The sequence below is a fragment of the Chelonia mydas genome, chromosome 11, assembly GCF_015237465.2.
Source record: "Chelonia mydas isolate rCheMyd1 chromosome 11, rCheMyd1.pri.v2, whole genome shotgun sequence".
Lineage (NCBI taxonomy): Eukaryota > Metazoa > Chordata > Testudines > Cheloniidae > Chelonia > Chelonia mydas.
In genome coordinates, this window is record NC_051251.2 from 27,622,416 (window position 1) to 27,644,936 (window position 22,521).

The 22,521-nt window shown below is 40.1% G+C and overlaps 1 protein-coding gene across 1 annotated transcript in view; it reads right to left on the reverse strand.

Moving 5' to 3' along the window:
* The window catches only part of NEB (nebulin), a 194,586-nt gene that overhangs the window by 118,781 nt on the left and 53,284 nt on the right, over positions 1 to 22,521 (reverse strand). Inside the window, exons 42-52 of the mRNA XM_043525557.1 lie at positions 18,556 to 18,663; positions 17,329 to 17,640; positions 16,897 to 17,100; positions 16,213 to 16,317; positions 15,097 to 15,204; positions 14,014 to 14,325; positions 12,494 to 12,697; positions 11,317 to 11,421; positions 11,099 to 11,206; positions 9,583 to 9,894; positions 331 to 534 (exon numbers count right to left, since the gene is read on the reverse strand). Of these exons, the coding sequence (XP_043381492.1) occupies positions 331 to 534; positions 9,583 to 9,894; positions 11,099 to 11,206; positions 11,317 to 11,421; positions 12,494 to 12,697; positions 14,014 to 14,325; positions 15,097 to 15,204; positions 16,213 to 16,317; positions 16,897 to 17,100; positions 17,329 to 17,640; positions 18,556 to 18,663 (2,082 nt within the window). The remainder of the gene's footprint in view (positions 1 to 330; positions 535 to 9,582; positions 9,895 to 11,098; positions 11,207 to 11,316; positions 11,422 to 12,493; positions 12,698 to 14,013; positions 14,326 to 15,096; positions 15,205 to 16,212; positions 16,318 to 16,896; positions 17,101 to 17,328; positions 17,641 to 18,555; positions 18,664 to 22,521) is intronic.

The window sequence follows — 22,521 nt, forward strand, 5'->3', positions numbered from 1 at the left end:
TACAGTTTAGCTCTTTACATTAATTATTTTGCAACAACATAAAATAACATATAAATACATAAAGCCAATCTCTCATTAAACCACTTTTCCATGTTTCTGATCTTAAACATAAGCAACTATTAAATATCTTTTAAAATATACTTTAGCTATGTGCTAGAAACTCAAAATACAAAATAAAAGTACTCAGTTATAATGGTAATAAATCCCTGACATTCCATGAAAAGACTGTAGTATTGAAATGCAAATTTCTTTATTTTCCTTTAAAAAAAACCTTTAGCATCCAGAAAAACTGTACTGTTTTAATTCTAATTGCAAATTTAGAAAACTCACCTGATCCATAATTTCAGAATTGTGCTTTGCCAGAACCATTGGTAGAGAATCAAGCAGGCTAGTAAATTTGATCGTGTCTGGGTGTTGCCGATAGGTATGGTCACTCAGGATGTGGGTTGCTCTCTTATTCTTCTCGTCATCCAGAGAGCCAGCTGGGGACCAGCCAACGCCTTTCATCCACTGAAGATCTGATTTATATAAAAGCTGAAGTAACAGAGGAAGACAAGACAGTTCACTATTTTATTTAGACAACATGAATATTTTTTCTTCAAAGAAAAGCAGCACCACTTGAAGAGAGTCTCAATGTTTAATCAATATCTAATGATGACAGAGGTATTCACCTTGTAGTCTTCTGATATGGCTAGTTCTACAACGATGGACTCTGAAACCCCAGGTGGATTCTGCCTACTTCAGTTACTCCACAAAAATCTTACTTCACTCCCTGGAAGTTCTGTCTCAGTCAGGGTGGAGATTCATCTTCAGCTGGCATGGAGATAACCTACACACTCAACGTGCATTTTGGGAATTAACAGCCATTTCTTTTCTTCTGCCAAATGTCACAGATGAAGAGGCACTTCCTTCCCCCTCAAGCTCTGGACAGGAGTCACTTATACAGCCAAAATAGTAAATATTCACAGACATGAAACTCAGATTGTCTTGCCTTCATTCTGCTCTATGGAGAGTTGAAATCCACTGCAGAAAATTTAATTTAACTCCGAAGTGGACAAGAGAAGATCCATACTTAGTAAGGATGCAAACAGAAAGCTGCCTCTTGTTAATCGTGAGCTAGCATCACGTCTATTGTTACTGTTCCAAAAATACCCATGTCCACAGATATGGCAATTTCCTACAATAACCTTGGAAGACCTTTTTGTATTTAATTTATGTATTAGTGTGGGTTGGGACTGTATGTAACCTCTCTATGGGGGAGATGTGAGGAATGTCAGACCTGGGAATTCAAAGGACTCTACTGGAAATGTGCCAGACATGCAGTGACTTTTAGGACAATAGGTGTTAAGTGGATTTCCTGGGGAGAGATTAATGCAAATTTTCCAATTCTGGTTATGCAAAAACCCAGACTTTGAAGCCGCACTGTCAGGAGTGTGCTGGTCTGTTGATTACCTATTCTGGAGACGAGAGACCAAAGGTCCAAGATGTACAAAGAATCAGCTTAACTGCCCAGGTGTAGATTAATTTGTAACCCCAAGGGAAAATCCAATGGGATTTGAAGGACTGGCACCTTCTTGAGCCCTGGGTTGGTTTTAGTGGGCAACCTGCAGTAAGCTATTTAGCATGCACATATGTTCTTTATTGTTTTAATATGCTTTTTTTGTAATTGTCATAGCCCATGGGTCTTGAACCTGGGTCTGTAAGATTTATAGGAGCAGTCATGCTCCAACCCTCCATCTGGCAGCCTGCTGATGCTTGCTTACCTACCTGGGAACCATGAAACCCAGCCTAGTTTGAGGCTCCACCCCTACAGTCCAACTGGCAGAGTCCTGGATCAGCTGATTGGCCTGCTCATCTACTTAAGCTAGCAGCATGAACAGGAAACTGTCTGAACAACTGGGTTCCACCCTGTTTTGGACTAGGTGCCTTGTGCTTCCTGCATCCCACATTTGATATCCTGGCATCTGGACCAGCTGTGATTTCTGGCATCTGATTCATGTTCTGACCTCCAGTTTGTCTCCTGCTACTGATCTCCTGGTATCCTGACACAGTTGACTCCTGTCTTGCGGACTCTGGCTCTGACTACTAGGTCTAACCACCTACAACCCAGCAGTGACAGTAATGCTGTTACTTTATGAAAAAAATGTTCTTGCATAGAAGGAGCTGTGCAGTAACTTACACCTGCAGGCAAAACACTGGTCATAGAACTTGGAGAGAAAACAAAGCACAGGAGCTGGCTTTTTCAAGCCATCTGTCTCGCTGGGCATATAGGCACGTGGCAATGGTCCACCCTACACACACACATATCGTAGATCATTTGAAAGTATATTTTATGTATGTTTAGATGCTGTGGAGCTCTCAAGTGGTGTCATAAGCCTGTAGCCAAGGTGAAACAACGATAACCAAAATCAGTAAGTGTCACATTTTGCTCAGTTCCAGACATACTGCAAACTAACTAGGACCACATTTTTACTGATTGATTTAAACACCTTAATGTGGTGCTTGTTGGTCAGAGCTACCAAATGATAATGTATTAAAAGATTTTTCTATTAGTTTTGCACAGACAAGTATTTTTTTAAAAGAAATGGTGAAGACGTGTAGCATGTGACCAAAATGGCAAATATCAATATTTTGCATACACTAACATGAAATGTGTTCACACTGCATATTCTTAATTGTCAAAGCATCTCACAAGTGATTATAATAGTTTCATATATTTCCAATTGAAATTGGCTGACCAGATCAGTCGCACACAGAAGGCTGTGCACCAGTAGCAGTAGATTTTGTGCCCATAGTTTGCCCATAGTTATAGTAGATATAAATTTACATGAATTCCTAATTCCTTCTCATCTGTAAGGTTTTGTACATACAGCGTAGCATCTAGTCTGCCTGGTAGAAGCTTTTCATGTGTAACTGTCTATGTATGCAGTACTAGCCTTTGAAATGGTCTAGAAAATAACTTTTTAATTCAGTGACACTTACGCACAGGTCAGTATTAGTGTTATGGATCACAATACACACATTCATATTAAGAATGTGGAAAGGCTATTACAGAAAGAAGCATTCTAGCAAGAAGTAGTGAAGACAAAGTCCACTAACAAGTCCTTGCCTCTGCACTGAAGGGGGATGAAGAGCATGTTACAGCTCTTACCAACACGTGTCTTCAACAATATGACAAATCCATTTGACCATGAATCACATCCAGAGGTACTTATCAACATATCTACTCAATTGCATGTAACATCGAATGTCCAAGAGTCTCTGCTGAAAAGCGCACATGTTAGCAAAGAACAAATGGAAAGATCTGGGGGAAATGCTCTTGATTCCGATGGCACACATAGCTTTTGCAGCCCAGTCAGGAAATATGGCATCAAAAGATTTGCTGACATGGTGTGTAGAGGACCAAATTGAAGCCTGGCAAGGGAGGGACAACTGCAGCAGCTATCAGTCCAAAAGTTCTTTTCCAAAGTCTTGTCCTCAGCAAGATGCAGAGAAGACATTTCAAAGACAACTGATCTTAGTCACCCAAAATGATCTGTGCCTATCTCCTTCTACCATGTTGATGGAACAATTAGAAGAACAGATAAAGCTAAATTAGGGCAACAGCTGGAAGCTCAAGCTAAAAGAACCATGAGCTAAGAGCGTGCAACAAGGAAACCACAGTGTACATCAGAGATGCCATGGCTGTTATACAAATGATATCTGGAATCAGACACCACATATTTGATAAATTGGCTTCTAAGAATATGAGCAGGTTCTAAATGGATTTGACACAACTAATTCTGTAATTGAAGTCTTTGACAGATATGAGAACAGTAACGGTGTCAAAACTGCAGAAAGACTGTGTTGGATCGAAGGCTGGATGCAAGGAAAAAAATTGGTTAGTCACCTTGCAGTAACTGTTGTTCTTTGAGATGTGTTGTGCAATATACATTCCACAGTAGGTATATATGATCCCAGTGCACTCAAGTCAAAGACTTTTAACAGCAGTACCACAAGGCCATGCATGTGACCATGTTCTCATGTGCACTGTCTCCCTCTCCATTCCTTCACGCTACTGTAAGCATGACCCAAGTAGCAGGGAAGGCAGGAGAGCTGTGGAATATCTTTGTGCACAATACGTCTCAAAGAACAACAGTTACTGCAAGGTGAATAAATGCCTTCGAGTGATTGGACACATATACATTCCAGGTAGGTGACTCAACAGCAGTTCCCTTACAGGTAAAGGGACTTCTGATCATCTTAACAGAAACAGTAGCAGCAACTTACCAAATTAGCATTGTCATGAGAGCCTTGTATGATGGCGTAATGAGTAGAAAAGGTATGTACAAATGACCATGTTGCTGCTGTGTACCGGGACTGACACAGGAGGTTAAGAGTTGGTTAGGCCTTTTAAAAATCAAGATACAAGAGGATGAGAGAAAATGGAAAACCTGTCTATTGGCAGGTGTATTGCCGAAGTAAAAAGCAGGTGAACTCCCACAGAATTATTTGAGGGGCCTGATGATTTCAGATGCAGGAGATACCCCACCACATGCATAACCTCAGTCTGAGGGTACTGCAGGATTGTGCCCAAATAGAAAAATCTCTTCTACTTTGATGTGTATTTGGCTCCAGTGAATTCCTTTCTGCTGCTCACCAAAATGGCCCACATCTCTCAGAAGCAGGTTTTCTTATCAGTATTCAACTAGAGAGGATCCACACAGTAAGGTGGAGAGATTTGAGATTTGGATGAAGAGATCTGCCCTGCTTCTGTGACAGAAGTTCAGTACTTATTGATAGAATTGTCAATAAACTGATCAACAGGTGATGTAGATCCATGAACCAAAATTGTCTTGGCCGTGTCTGTACAATGTTGATTAATAATATTTGTTCTGCTTGAGCTTCATGAGCACTCTCAGAAGGAAAAGAGCTGGAGGGAACGCATATAGGAACTGACTGGACCAGGGAAGAAGAAAAGTATCTGTGATGGAACACGGTCTGTGGCCAGCCCTGAAGAAAAACCTCATGCACTTGTTGTTGAGGTCGGCCATGAACAAGTCTATTACTGCGTATCCTACCAGCAAAAAACTTGGAGGAGAATGTCTTTCCTGATTGACTGCATGTGATGCTTTGTGTAAACCCAGCTAAAGGTGTCTACTAGGAGTGTATTTCTCACTCCTGCAAGGTGAAAAGCCTTCCGGGAAACATTGTGATGAATACACAGATTCCAAAGGAGGAAGCCTCCTGTCACAGTTCAGACAATCTTGCACCTCCTTGTAGTGTTGTCTGTGAGAACTTCACCACCTGGTTTTGGATGGAGGGAATAAATATCTCACAGGCCCAACAAAATAGCTTAGAGTTCTAATACATTTATATCGAGGGAAACCTCCTGAGTTGACCAGGTTTTTCTCCAGGGCCGGCCACAGACCATGTTTCATCACATTTTCTTCTTCCCTGATCCGGTCAGTTCTGGTAAGCATTCTCTCCATCTCTTCTCCTTCTGAGAGTGCTCACAAAGCTGAAGCAGAACAAAGATCTTGTGTCTGAGGTTGACCAAGATATGGACATATTAGAGAAAGTCCAGAGAAGAGCAACAAAAGTGATTAAAGATCAAGAAAACATGACCTATGAGGGAAGATTGAAAACAAGGCATTTGATTAGTCTGGAGAAGAGAAGACCAAGATGGCAACAGTTTTCAAGTACACAAAAGGTTGTTACAAGGAGGAGGGAGAAAAATTGTTCTCCTTAAACTCTGAGGACAGGACAAGAAGCAATGGGCTTACATAGTAGCAAGGGCAGTTTAGGTTGGACATTAGGAAAAACTAGGGTCAGGGTGGCTAAGCACTGGAATAAATTGCCTAGGGAGGTTGTAGAATCTCCACAATTGGAGATTTTTAAGAGCAGGTTAAACAAACACCTGTCAGGTCTGGCCTAGATAATACTAGTCCTGCCATGAGTACAGAGGACTGGACTAGATGACCTCTCGAGGTCCCTTCCAGTCCTACGATTCTATGTCTCCCTCATCCTTTGGTGGAGGCTTGTAACCAAAGTCATGGTCAGTTCAAAGAGAAAAGCAGAAACCTATTGCACACATTCCTCAGGCCCACTTACCCACACATAAAGTAAATCACTCGAGCATGTATGCAAATCTGCATGTTCGGATGGTGCGTGGAAGGATGATATACCGAAGGAAGCCAAGCTTGCAGATAGCAAAGATGAAGTCTGGCATGCAGAATTATGTACATTTATGAGGCCCAGGAACAGAAGGCTGCTATGCACTGTTGTCATTGGGCTGAAGCTGAGGGCATTGGTAAGGGTGGCTATAGATTGGTGCTTCTCCCTTGACAGATAAGCTATGGCTGTTCCGGCAGTAAGCTCTGTTCCTATAAAAAAGTTATGCAGTTACTGGGTTGTAACTGAGATTTCTCCCAATTAATTTCAGATCTAGATGAGAGAAAACTTGTCTGATGATTAGGAGTCATATGCTTGATGCTGCCTGGATTGGCTAATCATCCAGGTAAGAAAATATTTGAATGGCCAAATGATAGAGATGGCTGTTACTGCTGACATGCATTTGGTGAAGACCCTCAGGGCTGATGACAAACTGAAAAGGATCACCGTGTATTGGTAGTGGTTGGTGCCTCCCACAAATCAAAGGTACTTGCTGTGGGAGAGATGTATTGCCACATGGATGTATGCATCTTGTAAGGCACCATACCAGTCTCCAGGGAAGGGATAATAGAAGTAAGGGTGACCCTCCTGAACCTGATGTTTTTGATTAAATAGTTCCGCTTTCTTCAGTCTAGAACGAGATGGAGGACCACAGGGTTTTTTGAGACTGGGAAGCACTGGAAATAGAAGCTTTTCCTCTGGTAAGGTACTTTCTCTGTGGCTCCCAATTCTACAAAAGACCACCGCTCTTGAAGTAACACGGTGTCATGAGAGGAGTCCCTGAAAAGGAACAGGGAAGGAGGTTTGGGAAAAGGAATGGAAAGGAACAGGATAACATATCCCTTCTTTACCATGCTGAGTAGCAACTTGTCTGACATGATGTTTTCCCAAGCACAGTAAAAAAAAAAGGGATAGGTGTGACTCGAAGGGAGGAGATATCATCAGTATGCTGACCTTGATCAAAAAGTCAAAGCAACTGCTTTGAGTCACAGACGTCTAGTAAGAATGTCCCACCACAGTAGAATATGGCTAGTGATGTCTAGGAAGTTTGATCTCTTCTTAGTGGAATATTGTGGTTTCTGTTGGAAAAAGGGTATAGAATAATGCTGTGGCCTGAATTGCTTCCTTTTTGTAGCTGGAGTGTAAATGTAGGTTTGACAAGACAGCTCATTAGCAGCTGCTACCACCAGACAATTAGGAACTGAATGAGTAAAGAAATGCTCAAACCCGTTCTGAGGAACCTGGTGCCATCTGTCCACTCACTTGGCATTGGGAGTAAAGAAGTTGGAGTCTGCCAGAGTCTTTGCTGGTTCTCTTGTTAATAAGAAAGGCAACACTTCCTGAAGTAGGAACCAATATGGCTTTTGGGTCTCTTAATGTCAAAGGAACCATAGTAATTAGATCACTGATACAGATGTTTAGTAAGGGAGCTTACTGCTTCAGAGATCTTGCCAAATTGTGAGAAAATGATGGACAAGCCATAATTTCTGCAGCCAGGAAGTTGGTAGTGGTGCTGTATGACTAGAGCAAGTAAGAAAAGGAGACCCACTGTCATAAATATAAAGGGAAGGGTAAACCCCTTTAAAATCTCTCCTGGCCAGAGGAAAAATCCCCTCACCTGTAAAGGGTTAAGAAGCTAAAGGTAACCTCGCTGGCACCTGACCAAAAAGACCAATGAGGAGACAAGATACTTTCAAAAGCTGGGAGGAGGGAGAAAAACAAAGGGTCTGTGTCTGTCTGTATGATGCTTTTGCAGGGGACAGAACAGGAATGGAGTCTTAGAACTTAGTAAGTAATCTAGCTAGATATGCGTTAGATTATGATTTCTTTAAATGGCTGAGAAATTAAGTTGTGCTGAATAGAATGGATATTCCTGTCTGTGTGTCTTTTTGTAACTTAAGGTTTTGCCTAGAGGGATTCTCTATGTTTTGAATCTAATTACCCTGTAAGGTATTTACCATCCTGATTTTACAGAGGTGATTCTTTTTATTGTTACTTCTTTTTTACTGTTTCTTCTATTAAAATTCTTCTTGTAAGACCTGAATGCTTTTTTCATTGTTCTTAAGATCCAAGGGTTTGGGTCTGTGGTCACCTATGCAAATTGGTGAGGATTTTTACCAAACCTTCCCCAGGAAGTGGGGTGCAAGGGTTGGGAGCATTTTGGGGGGAAAGACATTTCCAAACAACGCTTTCCTAATAAAATAAACCCAGATAAACGTCTGGTGGTGGCAGTGGAAGTCCAAGGGCAAAGGGTAAAATAGTTTGTACCTTGGGGAAGTTTTAACCTAAGCTGGTAAAAGTAAGCTTAGGAGGTTTTCATGCTGGTCCCCACATCTGTACCCTAGAGTTCAGAGTGGGGAAGGAACCTTGACACCCACAGAGACCTGAATTGTTTTGCACCTCAATCTAACCATTGAAAAGGACAAGTCACTGACCAAACTCCCACCTTAGAAAGACGGTTTTGAAGAGCATGTTAAAGATTTAGATAAATGTGCACACAGATAGACCAGATATTGCATTGCCATTGCATCATGGATGGAAAAATATGGATGATCAACTACTTCCTGTATGGGTCAAGGGCCCAATGGCATCTGAGCTTTTACAAGACCTTCTCTGTACATATGCCAGTAGGGGTCACTGCACAATCAGCAGTGTCTGTAATCAGAATAATCTGCCCTGCACAGAACTGTGTACATGTCAAGGCAATGAAGACCATGATAACCCACGTACTCTCAACAGAGACCATAATTATGAACAGAGGATGATGATAATGATTTTGATTAGAAATGTCACCAACACAATTACATTACACCTGTAAAAAATTATTAATAGATGTTTATCCTTGAGATTGTTGTTGTGATACTTTGAAGTCACAGAGAAATTCAATTTTGTTTTGAAATAATGCATAGAGTTAAAATAACAAACAAAAGCAAATATTTCAGAGTAGCTATTTTAACCTGTTGATGGTGTCACTGTTTATCCCAGTTTCTATGGTAATGGCACCACTTGATAACCCCACATCATTCCTCATCCTAAAGTACACATAATACACTTTCAAAAGATGTATAATGTGCATAGGTGCAGAGAGGATACCTTAAGTAAACCAAATTGGTGGTGTTTGCCACTGCCACTACCAGGCAGGGAGGCCCAGTCAGTGGTGACTGAGATGCAGATTTCCATCCCAGAGGGGTGATGGCTGGGACCCAGAAGCCTGAAGTGGCTGCCCCCTTGCTGGACCTTGGAGGGGGAATATACGTGCAATTGGTCTAAAATTGTGATAACCCATCAATCTAGTATGCAGCAGCAAAGGTCCTTGCGGGATAAAAGAGTCCAGAATTGCAGCCCTTAAATATGTTTTTTGACATTGCAGGAAAAACATATTTAATAAAACACTTCAGGTTTCACAAAGCTAGTAAAAGTAGGACTTACATCACTCTGAAGATCATAAGTTTTCCTGGCATGTACAACATCATTCTGGTCTGGCAGACATGTCCACTGGTGCAGAGGATGTCTATAATCAACTTCACTAACCAGTTCCTGACACTTCTTGGCAAGTACAATTCCCAGCATATCTACGGGAGTATTATACTTGGTCTTCCATTTCTCAAAATCTTTCTTATACTCTCTGTCACTCTGGATCTTGGCTACATGCATAGACCACACCATCTTTGGATCATCCTGGATATTGCGGGCTCCCACATGGTGGCCAAGCTGTTTACGATACCCTGCTTTGTATTTGTACTGTAGGCAAAAAAAAAAAAAAAAAAAAAAAAAAGTTCAATAAGTAAGATTAGGGAGTGGGGGCTAAGAAAACATCCTATAGCAATTCTCTGGAGGACTTCATCATGAGCTCAGAGTACGGAGGCTTTTATGTGAAGAAGTGTTCTCTTCATAGAGTGTGGTATCTGAGTGCTAAAGCATTCATAGGGCTCCCTGCACTTAAAAAGAAGTTTAGACACAAGACTTCCTTAAACATGTAAGTAATAAGATGTCTTTGAACTAGGTCCTTGGAGTGTTTGGAAAGGAAAACTACAGTTTCCTCTGCCTGAGACATTTATATCAAAGTTATTTCTAATTCCTTGGTCTGGCTCCCCTGAGGTCAGAATTCAGATTCTCTCTATGAGGTGCCCATCAGTTACTTCCTCACATAACGGCCTCAACCTTGTTAAGATGTTCTTAAACACAAAACGCTTTATTGGCAATTTTACAGAAACAACAAGAAAATTAAAATCCAACAGATAAAAAACAAACATGCCTAGTGAATTTATTGGAAAACATTGTTAAACTAGTACTAAATTTGGTTATTAAGTATCAAAATATTACATATACCTTCAACATAAGACAATAATAGTTTAGCTTGACAGTCTCTAAGAGGAAAAACTTTTCCCTGTCACTGGATAAGCCATTGTACGTGGTCATGGCCATATCAATTTCTCAACTAACATTTAGCCTAAAATGCAGTCCAATTTGTTTAATGCTCTTACATAAGTCAGCTAGTTAACAAGGTGAAACACACTTTTTTCCAAAAGCCAGTTTCAATTAAGTGGATTTGTTACTGGAAAAGGTCTGACAGGCAGTATTGGAAGGTTTCACGACAACAAAGAGATTACTTCAGCTAAAAATATTGACTAGCAATTATTATTAAATAAGAGACATTAGTTAGAATCAAAACTGGACAGGATAACTTCATTTGTCACATCCTTCAAACCATCAAACAGAGATCCTCAAATAGACAACAGATACTGGGAGTGGAACCTCACCACACGTAAAGTAAGGACAGACCTACAGGAACTGTAGGAAAGATTTTATACCAGTTGCACTCCTATTTATTGTTTGGAAAGTGTGTTACTGGATATATGATTGTGTTGATGAAGCACGCCCTTAACTGTTCATTATGATATTGAGACATCTGAAGCTGAGAGGAGAAGGGCCCAAGTTTACTTACCTCACTTGCAATATCTCGGGAGGCTTTAGCTGCCCTGATTGGAATGGCATCTACCCGTAGGTCATAGCCTTTCTTCTTGTCCGCTTCCATTGCAAGTCTGTACAGATTCTAAAAAAAATAAAAAATATTTATTACATTTCAGAAATAATTCACGTTCTTTTCTTTAGCTAAATATTCTCACATGCTGCCTTTTAATTTTTAAGCAAGGCATCACCTACCTCACTGTAATTCAATTTGTTCTGCTGTGCCAGTAAAATATCAGGGGTATCTGGCATCATGTGGATACTAGTTTTATCTTTATTCCAAGCTTCTGTATATGAGCGCTGAAAAGCAAACAACAAATGTAATAAGATGTTGGAATCATGAACACCTCAGTCACTATTCAGGTCAGATATAATTCTCATTGAATAAGCGTGATCAAGATCAACAATCCTAAGAGTTTCATGCAGTCCAGAACAACTGTAACTAAAACTAAAATAACAACAGAAATTCTCTTGTTTGCACTGACCTAGAGACTCACTCCACAAGTCCGCTCAGTGATTTTAGTGAGACTTTTGCATGACATAATACTCAAGTGGTGAAATCCTGGCTCTGTTTAAGTCAAATGGGAATTTTGCCATTGACTTCAATGGGGCAAGATTTCACCCGGAGTGACTAATATAGTGTGAATCACAATAAATAAAGTAAGCATTACACATAACCAAATGCATTTTTGCCTATATATTTGACAATGACAGTTCAGCTTCAGTTATTTAATACTTCATGATTTGCCGACAAATAACCTGTTAGGTATTTTGGAATTATGATTAAGTCTTTTAAATATGGCAATTCACTATAAACTCTGCCATTTGATCAGAGAGATTGGAAGTAAGGGTATGGATACTACCTTTTGAGAAGATAAAGAAATGCAAATTAGCAAAGATCTATTGAATCTTGAAACTTTCTGGGTAACAAATCACCTGACATTTATATGAATATCTTTGCTAGGTATAACTGGCCAATTTTCTGCACAATCATAATAAATAATTGCTCCCCTCCTTGAAAAGGAAATATACAGCCTAGCTCTTTACATGAATTATTTTGTAACAACATAAACCAACATGTAAAAACATAAAGCCAATATCTTATTAAACAACTTTTTCATGTTTCTGATCTTAAACATAAGTAACTATTAAATATATATTTTTAAAATATACCTTAACTATGTGCTAGAAACTCAAAATACAAAACAAAAGTAGTCACTTATAATGGAAATAAATCCCTGACATTCAATGAAAAGGCTATAATATTGTTATGCAAACTTCTTTATTTTCCTTAGAAACCGAAAAGCAAATCTTGAGCATCCAGAAAAATTATATCATTTTAATTCTAATTGCAAACAAATAGAAAACTCACCTGGTTCATAATTTCAGAATTGTGCTTTGCCAGAACCATTGGTAGAGAATCAAGCAGGCTAGTAAATTTGATCGTGTCTGGGTGTTGCCGATAGGTATGGTCACTCAGGATGTGGGTTGCTCTCTTATTCTTCTCGTCATCCAGAGAGCCAGCTGGGGACCAGCCAACGCCTTTCATCCACTGAAGATCTGATTTATATAAAATCTGAAATTACAGAGGAAGACAAGACAGTTCATTATTTTATTTATTTAGACAACATGAACATTTTTCTTCAATGCAAAGCAGCACCACTTAAAGAGAGTCTCAATGTTTAATCAATATCATATGATAACAGAGGTTATCACCTCACAGCCCTCTGACAGGGCTAGTTCAACACTGAGGGTATATCTGTGCTGCAGTGTAAGCCCAGGGTTCAAACTCAGGCTCAATCCTCCCCCGCCACCGATCTGGTCTACACATAAATTGCACTAAACGAGGACTCGGACCCAGGTCCCAGGACCCAGGGAGTGGAGGTTCCAAGCCTGACTCAAGCCTGGACCCACAGGTCCATCCCTATTGCTTTACATTGTAGACTTGTGCTCTGTGAGTCCACCAAAAGTATCCCACAATCCCATGGGCCACATTTCTTTGTTCTCAGGACAGTCAACTTTGGTGGACAGTCAAGTTTTCCCACAGTGCACCACAAACAAAGGGTTGGAGAGCATATTTTTGAAGGGCACTAGGAAGTCTTGGATATGAGTGGCTGGACTGGGGCCTCCACACCACAGCATAGATGCTAGAACACCAGGCTGGTACCCAGACTTTAAAAATTCCTAATCTGGGGATACAAATGATTGTAAGTTTTCAAGCCCTAAATCAAGAAACCCAAGGTCTGCTAACTCGAGCTGTACAACTCTGGGTTTACGTTACAATGTAGACATGCCCTAACAGTTTCTGAAACCAAGGGTCAATTCTGCCTATACAAGTTACTCCCCAGAAATTTTACTCCACCCGCTGGAAATTCTGTTTCTGTCAGGATGGAGATTCAGCTACAACTATAAGGGAGACTGCCTAGACATTCAAAGTGTATTTCAGAAATTACAGCCATCTCTTCCTCTGCCAAATGTCACAGTTGAGGTTGCACTTCCCAGCCACTTGAGCTCTTGACATGTCACTTAGACAGTCAAAATAATAATTATTTACAGATATGAAATTCAGATGGTCTTGCCCTCACTCTGCTCCATGGCAAGTTCAAATCCACTGCAACAAACTTAACTCCAAATTGCTCAAGAAGAGATCAGTACTTAGTAAGTATACAAATAGAAAGCTGCCTGCTGCTAATTGTGAGCTTACTAACCTGTAGAAGAGTTCACTTCTGTTGTCACTGGTCTGAAAAGACTCACCAATCCAGTACATAAAAGGTCTTTGCAGGACAAAAGAGTCCAGAAATATAGCCCTTAAATATGTTTTTTGACATTGGAGCAAAAATATATTTAATAAAACACTTCAGGTTTCACAAAGCTGGTAAAAGTAGGACTTACATCACTCTGAAGGTCATAAGTTTTCCTGGCATGTACAACATTGTTCTGGTCTGGCAGACATGTCCACTGGTGCAGAGGATGTCTATAATCAACTTCACTGACTAGTTCCTGACACTTCTTGGCAAGTACAACTCCCAGCATATCTACGGGAGTATTATACTTGGTCTTCCATTTCTCAAAATCTTTCTTATACTCTCTGTCACTCTGGATCTTGGCTACATGCATAGACCACACCATCTTTGGATCATCCTGGATGTTGCGGGCTCCCACATGGTGGCCAAGCTGCTTGCGATACCCTTCTTTGTATTTGTACTGTTGGAAAGAAATAAAAGAATAACTGATGCTTTTTCAGATTCAACCTAGAAATGCTACCTTTGTAAAAACTGTTGGTGAAACTCCTTAGTTATTATAACATACTAAGAACCCAATCCTATGAGGTGATGATTGATTCCTATAAATAGCTGAGTATCCTTAATCCCACTATAGTGCAAGATATAGCCCTTATAATTTCATAGGATAGGGTTCACAGCTTTTGTAAACCCTTCCTCATCTGTGTAGTCCCAATTTATGTGGTGAATTCCACTGCTCTTAGTGTGCTTCATTGGGACTATTCACGTACGGGTTTGTGGGATCCAGGTTATACTTAGCAAATAACAGTCCATGTAATGGTTAATTCCAGGTTTGATATGAAATATTAAATCTGAATTCAAACTCTATTTCAGTGAGTAACATTCATCTTCAAACAATTACATGCAACGCCACAGCACAGTCTAAGTCACTGATGGATTATGTCAATTTTCAAATGAAATAAAATGTCAATGTTACCCACAAAATTTCAATAATGAACTGGGTTTAAGTGATATATATAGTAGCAGACTGAAAAAAACAAACACAATGTATGTTGGATGACTAGCCTTGCATTGAAACATCCAGTGTATGCCTTCTTTTTTTTTTTCTGAAAGACAGAAAGACCTTATCCCACTGACACCAATAGAAAGACTCCCATTGATTTCAATCAGCACTGATTCAGCCCCATAGGGCTTAACCACACTATCTGTTATTTTAGTTTAGTAAGACTCTTACTTCACTGGAAATGTCTCTGGATGCCTTTGCTGACTTGAGTGATATGGCATCAGGAGGAAGCTCATAGCCTTTCTTCTTCAGTTCTTCATATCCTAACTTGTAGAGTTTCTGTTGAGAAAAGTTTTCAATAATGACTGCAAGCACACTTTGCAGAAAAGTATTCCAATGTTGATGTTTGGAGAGAAAGGAAATGCTATGTATTTTACACCATAATTCAAGAACTGAATTCCTATTTTTCACATTGTGCAGAAAACAAGGGTGAATTTATCAAATGGAGTTGGCTACTACTAATTTTCAATTGCCAATGGATGCTAGCTGAGCTATCATGTTTTTAAATTAAAAAGCACATTTCTAGGTCTCTGAGATGGCTTTCTTGGTGCTAGAGATTAGTCAAAAGTCTTGTGTGCTATTCTTGCTACAGAATATTTTCCACTAAGGGTGGAAATTATTGCAGAACTGCAATAGATTGACTGTGGAGAGGTAAATAAAAGTTTTTGGTTGCAACTCATTTGCAACCAATACTGTCCTTTACTTTAAATATGTAATCTGATTAATAAACATTGCTGCAGACCACAATGACATGGACTTCTGAGAAGGTCAACAGTGCATATTTTCTGACCCCCCCGTGTGTCTGTTTTCAACCTGTCATGACCTCTCCTCTTGAATACTAGTGATAAATCTTTTTGGCATTTCTTTCTTATGTTCCAGGACAAAGGAGAATTTGACAAAAAATGGTACTCTATAATTCTAAAAATTCAACTCACTACAATTAGACATTTTCCCACAACAGGTTGCTAGACTAATTACATTCTATTGGAGAGGTATCTAAGATGTTGATTTGAGCAATAGGGATGAAATGGACATATCTCAAGATAGCAACCTCATACTGCATGCTTTGTTGGTATTTTTCTTGTAATCTATTATAGCTGCCATATTGGCTCCCTCCACATAACAAGTTTACCAGAAAAAGACCATGGGTATGTTAAAGGTTGTAAGAATTCAAGAGTTCCAGAATAAATTCTGAAGGACTTTACTGCAATTTAGACTGCGTTCATGAAGTGAATTTTCAAATCATAAGCTCATGGAACACCCAGTGTAGTATGGAATCAAACTTACATCACTTGTATTGATTAAGTTTGCTTTAGCCAAAAGGATTTCAGGAGTGTCAGGCATGACGTGAATGTGAGTCTTGTCCTTGTCCCAAGCTTCTCTGTAAAGTCTCTAGAAGGAGAAACAAATAAAACCAGTGTGTCTAATAGAACCTTTGTATAAATAGCAGATTTCATTCAGCTTCACCTTATGTCTTTAACAGCAATACAAAAACATGTCACACAAGAATAAAGTGTGGGAGATATAAATGGTACTGGATGGATAGTTGAAGAAAATAATGCATTAATCACTTAGAGTTCTATTTAAATACAATTTTTTGCATCCCTTTTGTATGTGGAAGGCCAAAGAGTCATCATTATAACAGTCCCATATACAGCATGACTAACTATGGGTAAAGACATTATTTATGCTTAACATTGAATAAGTTCTGTAGAGCAGCCACGATAATCTCCTGAATCACACTTGGGACTTCTTGACAGCTGAACTCAAGATGCCAAATGGGCCCAAAATCCCAGAAATCTGACATTTTGCTAAACAGACGGCTATGACCAACAATTGGAAAATTCCTTTTTTAAAGACCTATTAGTCACTGTTGACTCAAATTATATTAATTTTAACATTATATGAGCTTGAAATAAATTACAAGTTCATTTATCTGTTCAATTAAATGTTCAGCCTTCAGAAACTTACATCACTCCTATTTTTGGCATTAGACTTTGCCAAAACTACGTCCATGGCATCAGGGATACTTGTGAATTTAACAGTGTCTGGTGGCTGGCGGTATTTCTTCTCACTCAGGATTTCTGAAGCTTTCTTGTTCTTTTCTGCCTCCAAAGAGCCAGATGGGATCCACCCCAGGCCTTTAAGCCATTGAAGATCTGACTTATATACATTCTGTTAAGGAACCAAAGAAATCAGGGAATGTCATTCTCTTGTCTGCATCAATGAACTGCATTAAAGGATTAACTGGTAATTAATAGAGCTTGTTTAGCTATAATCTGTATTGCTGGAACTACAAGAGGAAATGTCACTTCTGCTCTACAGGGACACCAGATTCCCTTCAATAATGAATATATCTTTCATAAATATAAAAGAAATAGATCAAGTAAAAAGGAAACTTACATCACTCTGTAGTTCATATACTTTCTTAGCTTGGATGATGCTAGTCTGGTCTGACAAACTAGTCCACTGGTGTAGGATCTGTCTGTAGTCTACATCACTAACCAACGACTGGCATTTCTTAGCCAGTAGGAAGCCCAACATATCCACGGGCATGTTAAACTTGGTCTTCCACTTCTCAAAATCTTTCTTGTACTCCCTCTCGCTCTGCATCTTGGCTACATTCATAGACAACACAAGTTTGGGATCATCCTGTAGGCTGCGGAATCCAATGTGATGTCCCTGCTGCTTGCGGTAACCTTCTTTATACTTGTACTAAAATCATAAAGATTGTGGTACTCAAATTAGGGTAAGAATGAGAAAATGGGGAAATAACAGCTTATCAGATACATTCACCAGGATGCCATGTATGCTGGCAGTTAGACTCACAAGCAAACTTGAACTTTTTGCTCTCTTGGATGCTAGAAGCTGAGTAGATCATTATGGTTTCACACTTAGGGGTCTAATATTCCCTTGATGTATGTGCATAACTTTGCTTGATGTTAGTGTCTTAGGAATGCCTCTGCTGCTGAAGGAATTGAGCCTTTGGACTCCGTAGGAAGAGCAGGCTGCACTTCTCTCAGAATGTCTCCTCCACTGCACGAATTACCAACTCACTACAATCTGGAGAGACCGCTTGCTTGGTACTCCCAGGCAGAAACATAATCCAGTGTCTCAAGAGACAAAAGTGAGCACTGGAAAATGTAGGGTCCTGACTATCCAGAACATTTCCCTAAAAATTAGCAAACATTTGTCCTTATATACAAGCGCTGCACTGAGGTTAGGATATGGAGCAGTGCTGGGCATGTGTCTGCCCTGAGACCTGTTCTACAGCTGCATGGTAGATTGACTCAGGGCGGTTGGATGAGTTAGTGGGTCAAAATTTGCTGCTGCTCTAAAAACATAAAGCAGATAGCCCTGGGTACTGCAGGCTGCTCCCATGCCAAATAGAAGGCAGACAGCAAGCTTGGGGTCATGGTGCAATGATGTGAGAGCAATCCCTCTCCTACTCTCTCGTCAATGCTAAGAGATTCTGTCCCACTGGTTACACGGGGAGGAAAAGGTCTCTTAGCTCTCTATCCCTGCCAGCACACCTTCGGAGCACAGGGATGGACCTGGCTCAATGAGGTTTATTAGACTGTGACTGAGTGCATAAAATACATCACAGATCGAATTGAAAATGTCACTTACATCACTTGCAATGTCCCTCGAAGCTTTGGCTGCTTTCACTGAAATGGCTTCAGGTGTGAGGTCGTAGCCTTTCTTTAACATTTCTTCCCATCCAAGTTTGTACAGTTTCTAAAATTGAAAACAGATAGTTTTTCCAAAACTCCCCCTACATCTTTGTAAAAACAATACAAATAGAACACATGTATTTTAACATGCTGGCCCATTGCATAAACATTGCATCCAAGCCCTGACTACTACACTCCATTTTAACTCAGCCCTTACTCAGGTGAAAGTTTTGCCTGAGAAAAGTGCGTGTGAAAATTGAGGGCCAGGTTGTGGCTGAGCCCTGCATGGATGCAAAAAGTGAGAGCACAAAGAGCCCCATTCAGGGAGCAGGCTGCCCTTTCCCTAAGAGCAGAGCTGGCCAGATATGCAGGACAGCATATACTGCACCCCTGCAGGCTGTCCCTCTGTGTGCTGGGGAGCATTTGGAAGCATTGTTTTACTATAGTTACTGATACTTTCACCGGTGCAATGTGATCTGCACTGCCTAATGCAGGGCTGTGGCTAAACCTACAATAGACCCTCAGGTAAAGACATCAAGATTTGACACTTTAGGGGCAGTATTAGGGATTGTGTCTTTAATATATTATAGGTGTTTTTCACAAGTGCTTACTAGATTACAAATAATCTGTTTGTAAGGCTTGTTCTTACATAAGGAATCATTAATATTTAGAGATTAGTTCATTCCCTTTGTCACTCTACCGAAGTAAATGATATTACAACAGGAAAGAATTTGATCCCCATCTATCATACCAATTTAAAAATCAGAGTTCAGTTAGTTCCCTCTTTGCGAGGGTAGCAGAACTGGATGCACCCTGAGAATGAAACAGTCCAAAAGCAAGGATGAGACACCCAAAATATACTTTGTTCAGTTTAGTTTTGGTTATTTATCCTAAAGTTTCATAACACACGAGTATGTTCTGTATTGTTGGATAATTTGTAAAAACTAAAAGGCCAATGTCCTCAGCTGATGTCCACTGTCATGAGGAGCTCCATCTCAGAGAACATACGCTGATTTACCCCAGCTGAGGATCAGGTCCAAGAAACCTGAGTAATGTGAGACTTCATTCTCTATCTTGCATACTTCTATAGTCCCCAGTACCATAATGCCTCAAAATCTTTAATGTATTTATCTTCACAACACCCCTGTAAGGTAGGAAAGTGCTATTATCCCCATTTTACATAGAGGGAAATGAGGTGGACAGGCTAACTGAGATGTCCAAAACCGCATAGAAAGTCTGTGGTGGGGCAGAGATTTGAACCCAGGCTTCCCAACTTCTAGTCTAGTGCCCTAAACACCAGATCAACCCTCCTCACTCACTAATACTTTGCTGGGAAGTTTGGCCACTGGAGTGGAACTGAAGTAACTACCAATATTGGGTATGGATTTGCACATTTCCTATTAATGAGGATGTACTGTAGCTCTAAAAAAGGCAATCCAGTTGAACTATGCACATATAATTTAAACACTTGGCACTTGGAGGTAATAGACCTGCCTCTAACCATCCACAGAAAGCAAAAACAAATTAGTTTATGAAAAATCTCTAGCACAGACTGTCACTATCCTATATTTAGAAGGAAAATTAAGAAAGACAGTCTGAAAGAAAGATGGAAACAACTGTAAATGCTTCGTATTCTATGTGCCTGTTATATTTTGACTCAGCAGAGAAGGAGAGAGACAGACACAAAGGGAGCTGAAAGAAACACAGCTGTCTGCTACGGAGATTTTATTGTTCTGGCAGTAAAACTGAAACCAACACTAAGGTGAGGCTTTGCACTGGGAATGCTAAACATTAAAAGAGGCAGAACATCACATTCTCCACCCTACTTTAAAAAACTTCCCAAATTTATATACATCATCATTTACATGGCTAACATGAAATAGTATATAACCTAAATAAAAGTTGCGGGTGGACTACCACAGACTCTCAAAGTGCAAGGGATTATTCTGCTCTGGAATAACAACTCACTAACTAAACAATATATAACTTCAGGAATACAACTAGTTTTCACACTCTCTTGGGATAATATGGTGACAAGGGTGTGGCAGTGCCCTTGACAACAGGAACAGTTCGGGGTAAGGAATCAACTGGATCTGGTACCAAAGTTTCTTCCACCAAACTGTTGGCATTAGGAGTTGTAATGGAAGGAGGTTTGAAAGGAGGAACAGAAAGTCCTACTGGAACATCTCCAGACTCCGGTACTTGTCAAGGCTGCAACTGATCCATAGATCATTTCCATAAAATAACACCAGACAGTTTTACCACATACAAAAAAAGTCCTGTGCATTTTACAAGTTCTCCAGATACACATTTCACTCCACAACTGTAGTTGTCAGTCCACACTGTGTCTCCTACTTGAAAAAAAATGATGAGTCTCACCTCATTAATCAATTTGCATTCATTGGGATTTGGCTACACGGGAGGCAACATCAGAATGTAGCAGGTCCCAACAGGTACACAAAGGTCACTTCCAGAAGAGAGTTGCAGATGACTCCTGGGTAGTAGCACGTGTTGTGTTCCTGTAGACAGGCAAGAAATTGTCCAGTTTCTGCTGATGACTCAAAATAGACTTGTTAACTCTTAAGCAGGCTTTACATGACTGTAAAACCATTCTGCAAGTCCATTTGTAGCAGGATGCTATGGAGCAGAACATATGTGCTGAACTCCATTTGATGCTAGGAACCTCTGAAATTCTTCAGAGCAAAATTGCAGTCTGTTGTCAATCTCCAACTGTTCTAGTAAGCCAAATTGGCTAAACATCCAGAGATGTCCAATGGGTTTGGTAGCTGTGGTAGAAATCATTCTAAAATCTCTGGACAGTTTGAATAGGCATTGACTGTGACTAAAGGTCTGGCAAAGTCCATGCAAATATGTGTCCAATGGGTCTGAGGCTCATGAGTTTACACCAAAGGTGTAAACGAGCTGGGCCAGGATCATGCTGAATTTCCTGACACGTACTATAGCACTTCTCTTTCCTCTCAATATCTTTGTCATCAAACCTTCACTCATACAATGCCAAAATCACAAAGAGCTTCGAAAACCAGAGAGTGAAGTGATTCCGGAATGATCACTCTTATTCTGCATAAGATGCAGTTGTGATTCAGATATAAAACACGCTGATGTGACGTAAACTGGGGATTCTTATGATCTAACACTGTTCCTTGTAATACCATTCCCTTCACAAGAGAAAGCACATCATCCTTTAGCGGATTTGTGTTGATGTCTGTGCTAGTGATGGGTAACCTCTCCATCAAATTGAGATAAAACATTTCATCTGATGTTTCTTTGGGCTAATGGGAGCTTGGGCATGGCAGCCCATCAGCATTGCCATGCTGAGTTCCTTTACAGAACTGAATAGTATAGGAATAAACTGAAAGTAGCAATGACCACCGTGGCATCCGAGCAGCAACTAATGATGGAATTCCACGTTTAGGTGCAAAAATTGAAAGTGACAGGAGATGATCCATCAGCAAGGTAAAAATATCTACCATACAGATAGATATGAAACTTCTGAATTCTGAAGATAATGCTAAGAGCTTCTTGCTCTATTTGTACATAGTTCTTCTCAAGCATAGTAAGCGATAGTGAAGCAAAGGCAATTGGTTTCTCCATGCCATCAGGAAAAATATGGGGAAAGAACTCATATACTCCAGATGGTGAAGCATTACAAGCCAATTGCAATAGCAGTGAGGCATCAAAGTGAGTAAGAACTTCGCCTAATGTCAACAGTTTCTTAGCTTCCTTAAACACACACACACAGAGAGTCCACTCCCATTTTTTCTTTGCTTGTAACGCTTCATGTAAAGGTGCCAATACTGTCACCAGATTAGGCAGATTAGTAGTTAAGCAGCCCTAAGAATGAATGTAACTGTGACACATTCTCTGGAGTGGTGCGTGAAAAACCACCTTCTCTTTCTCTGGT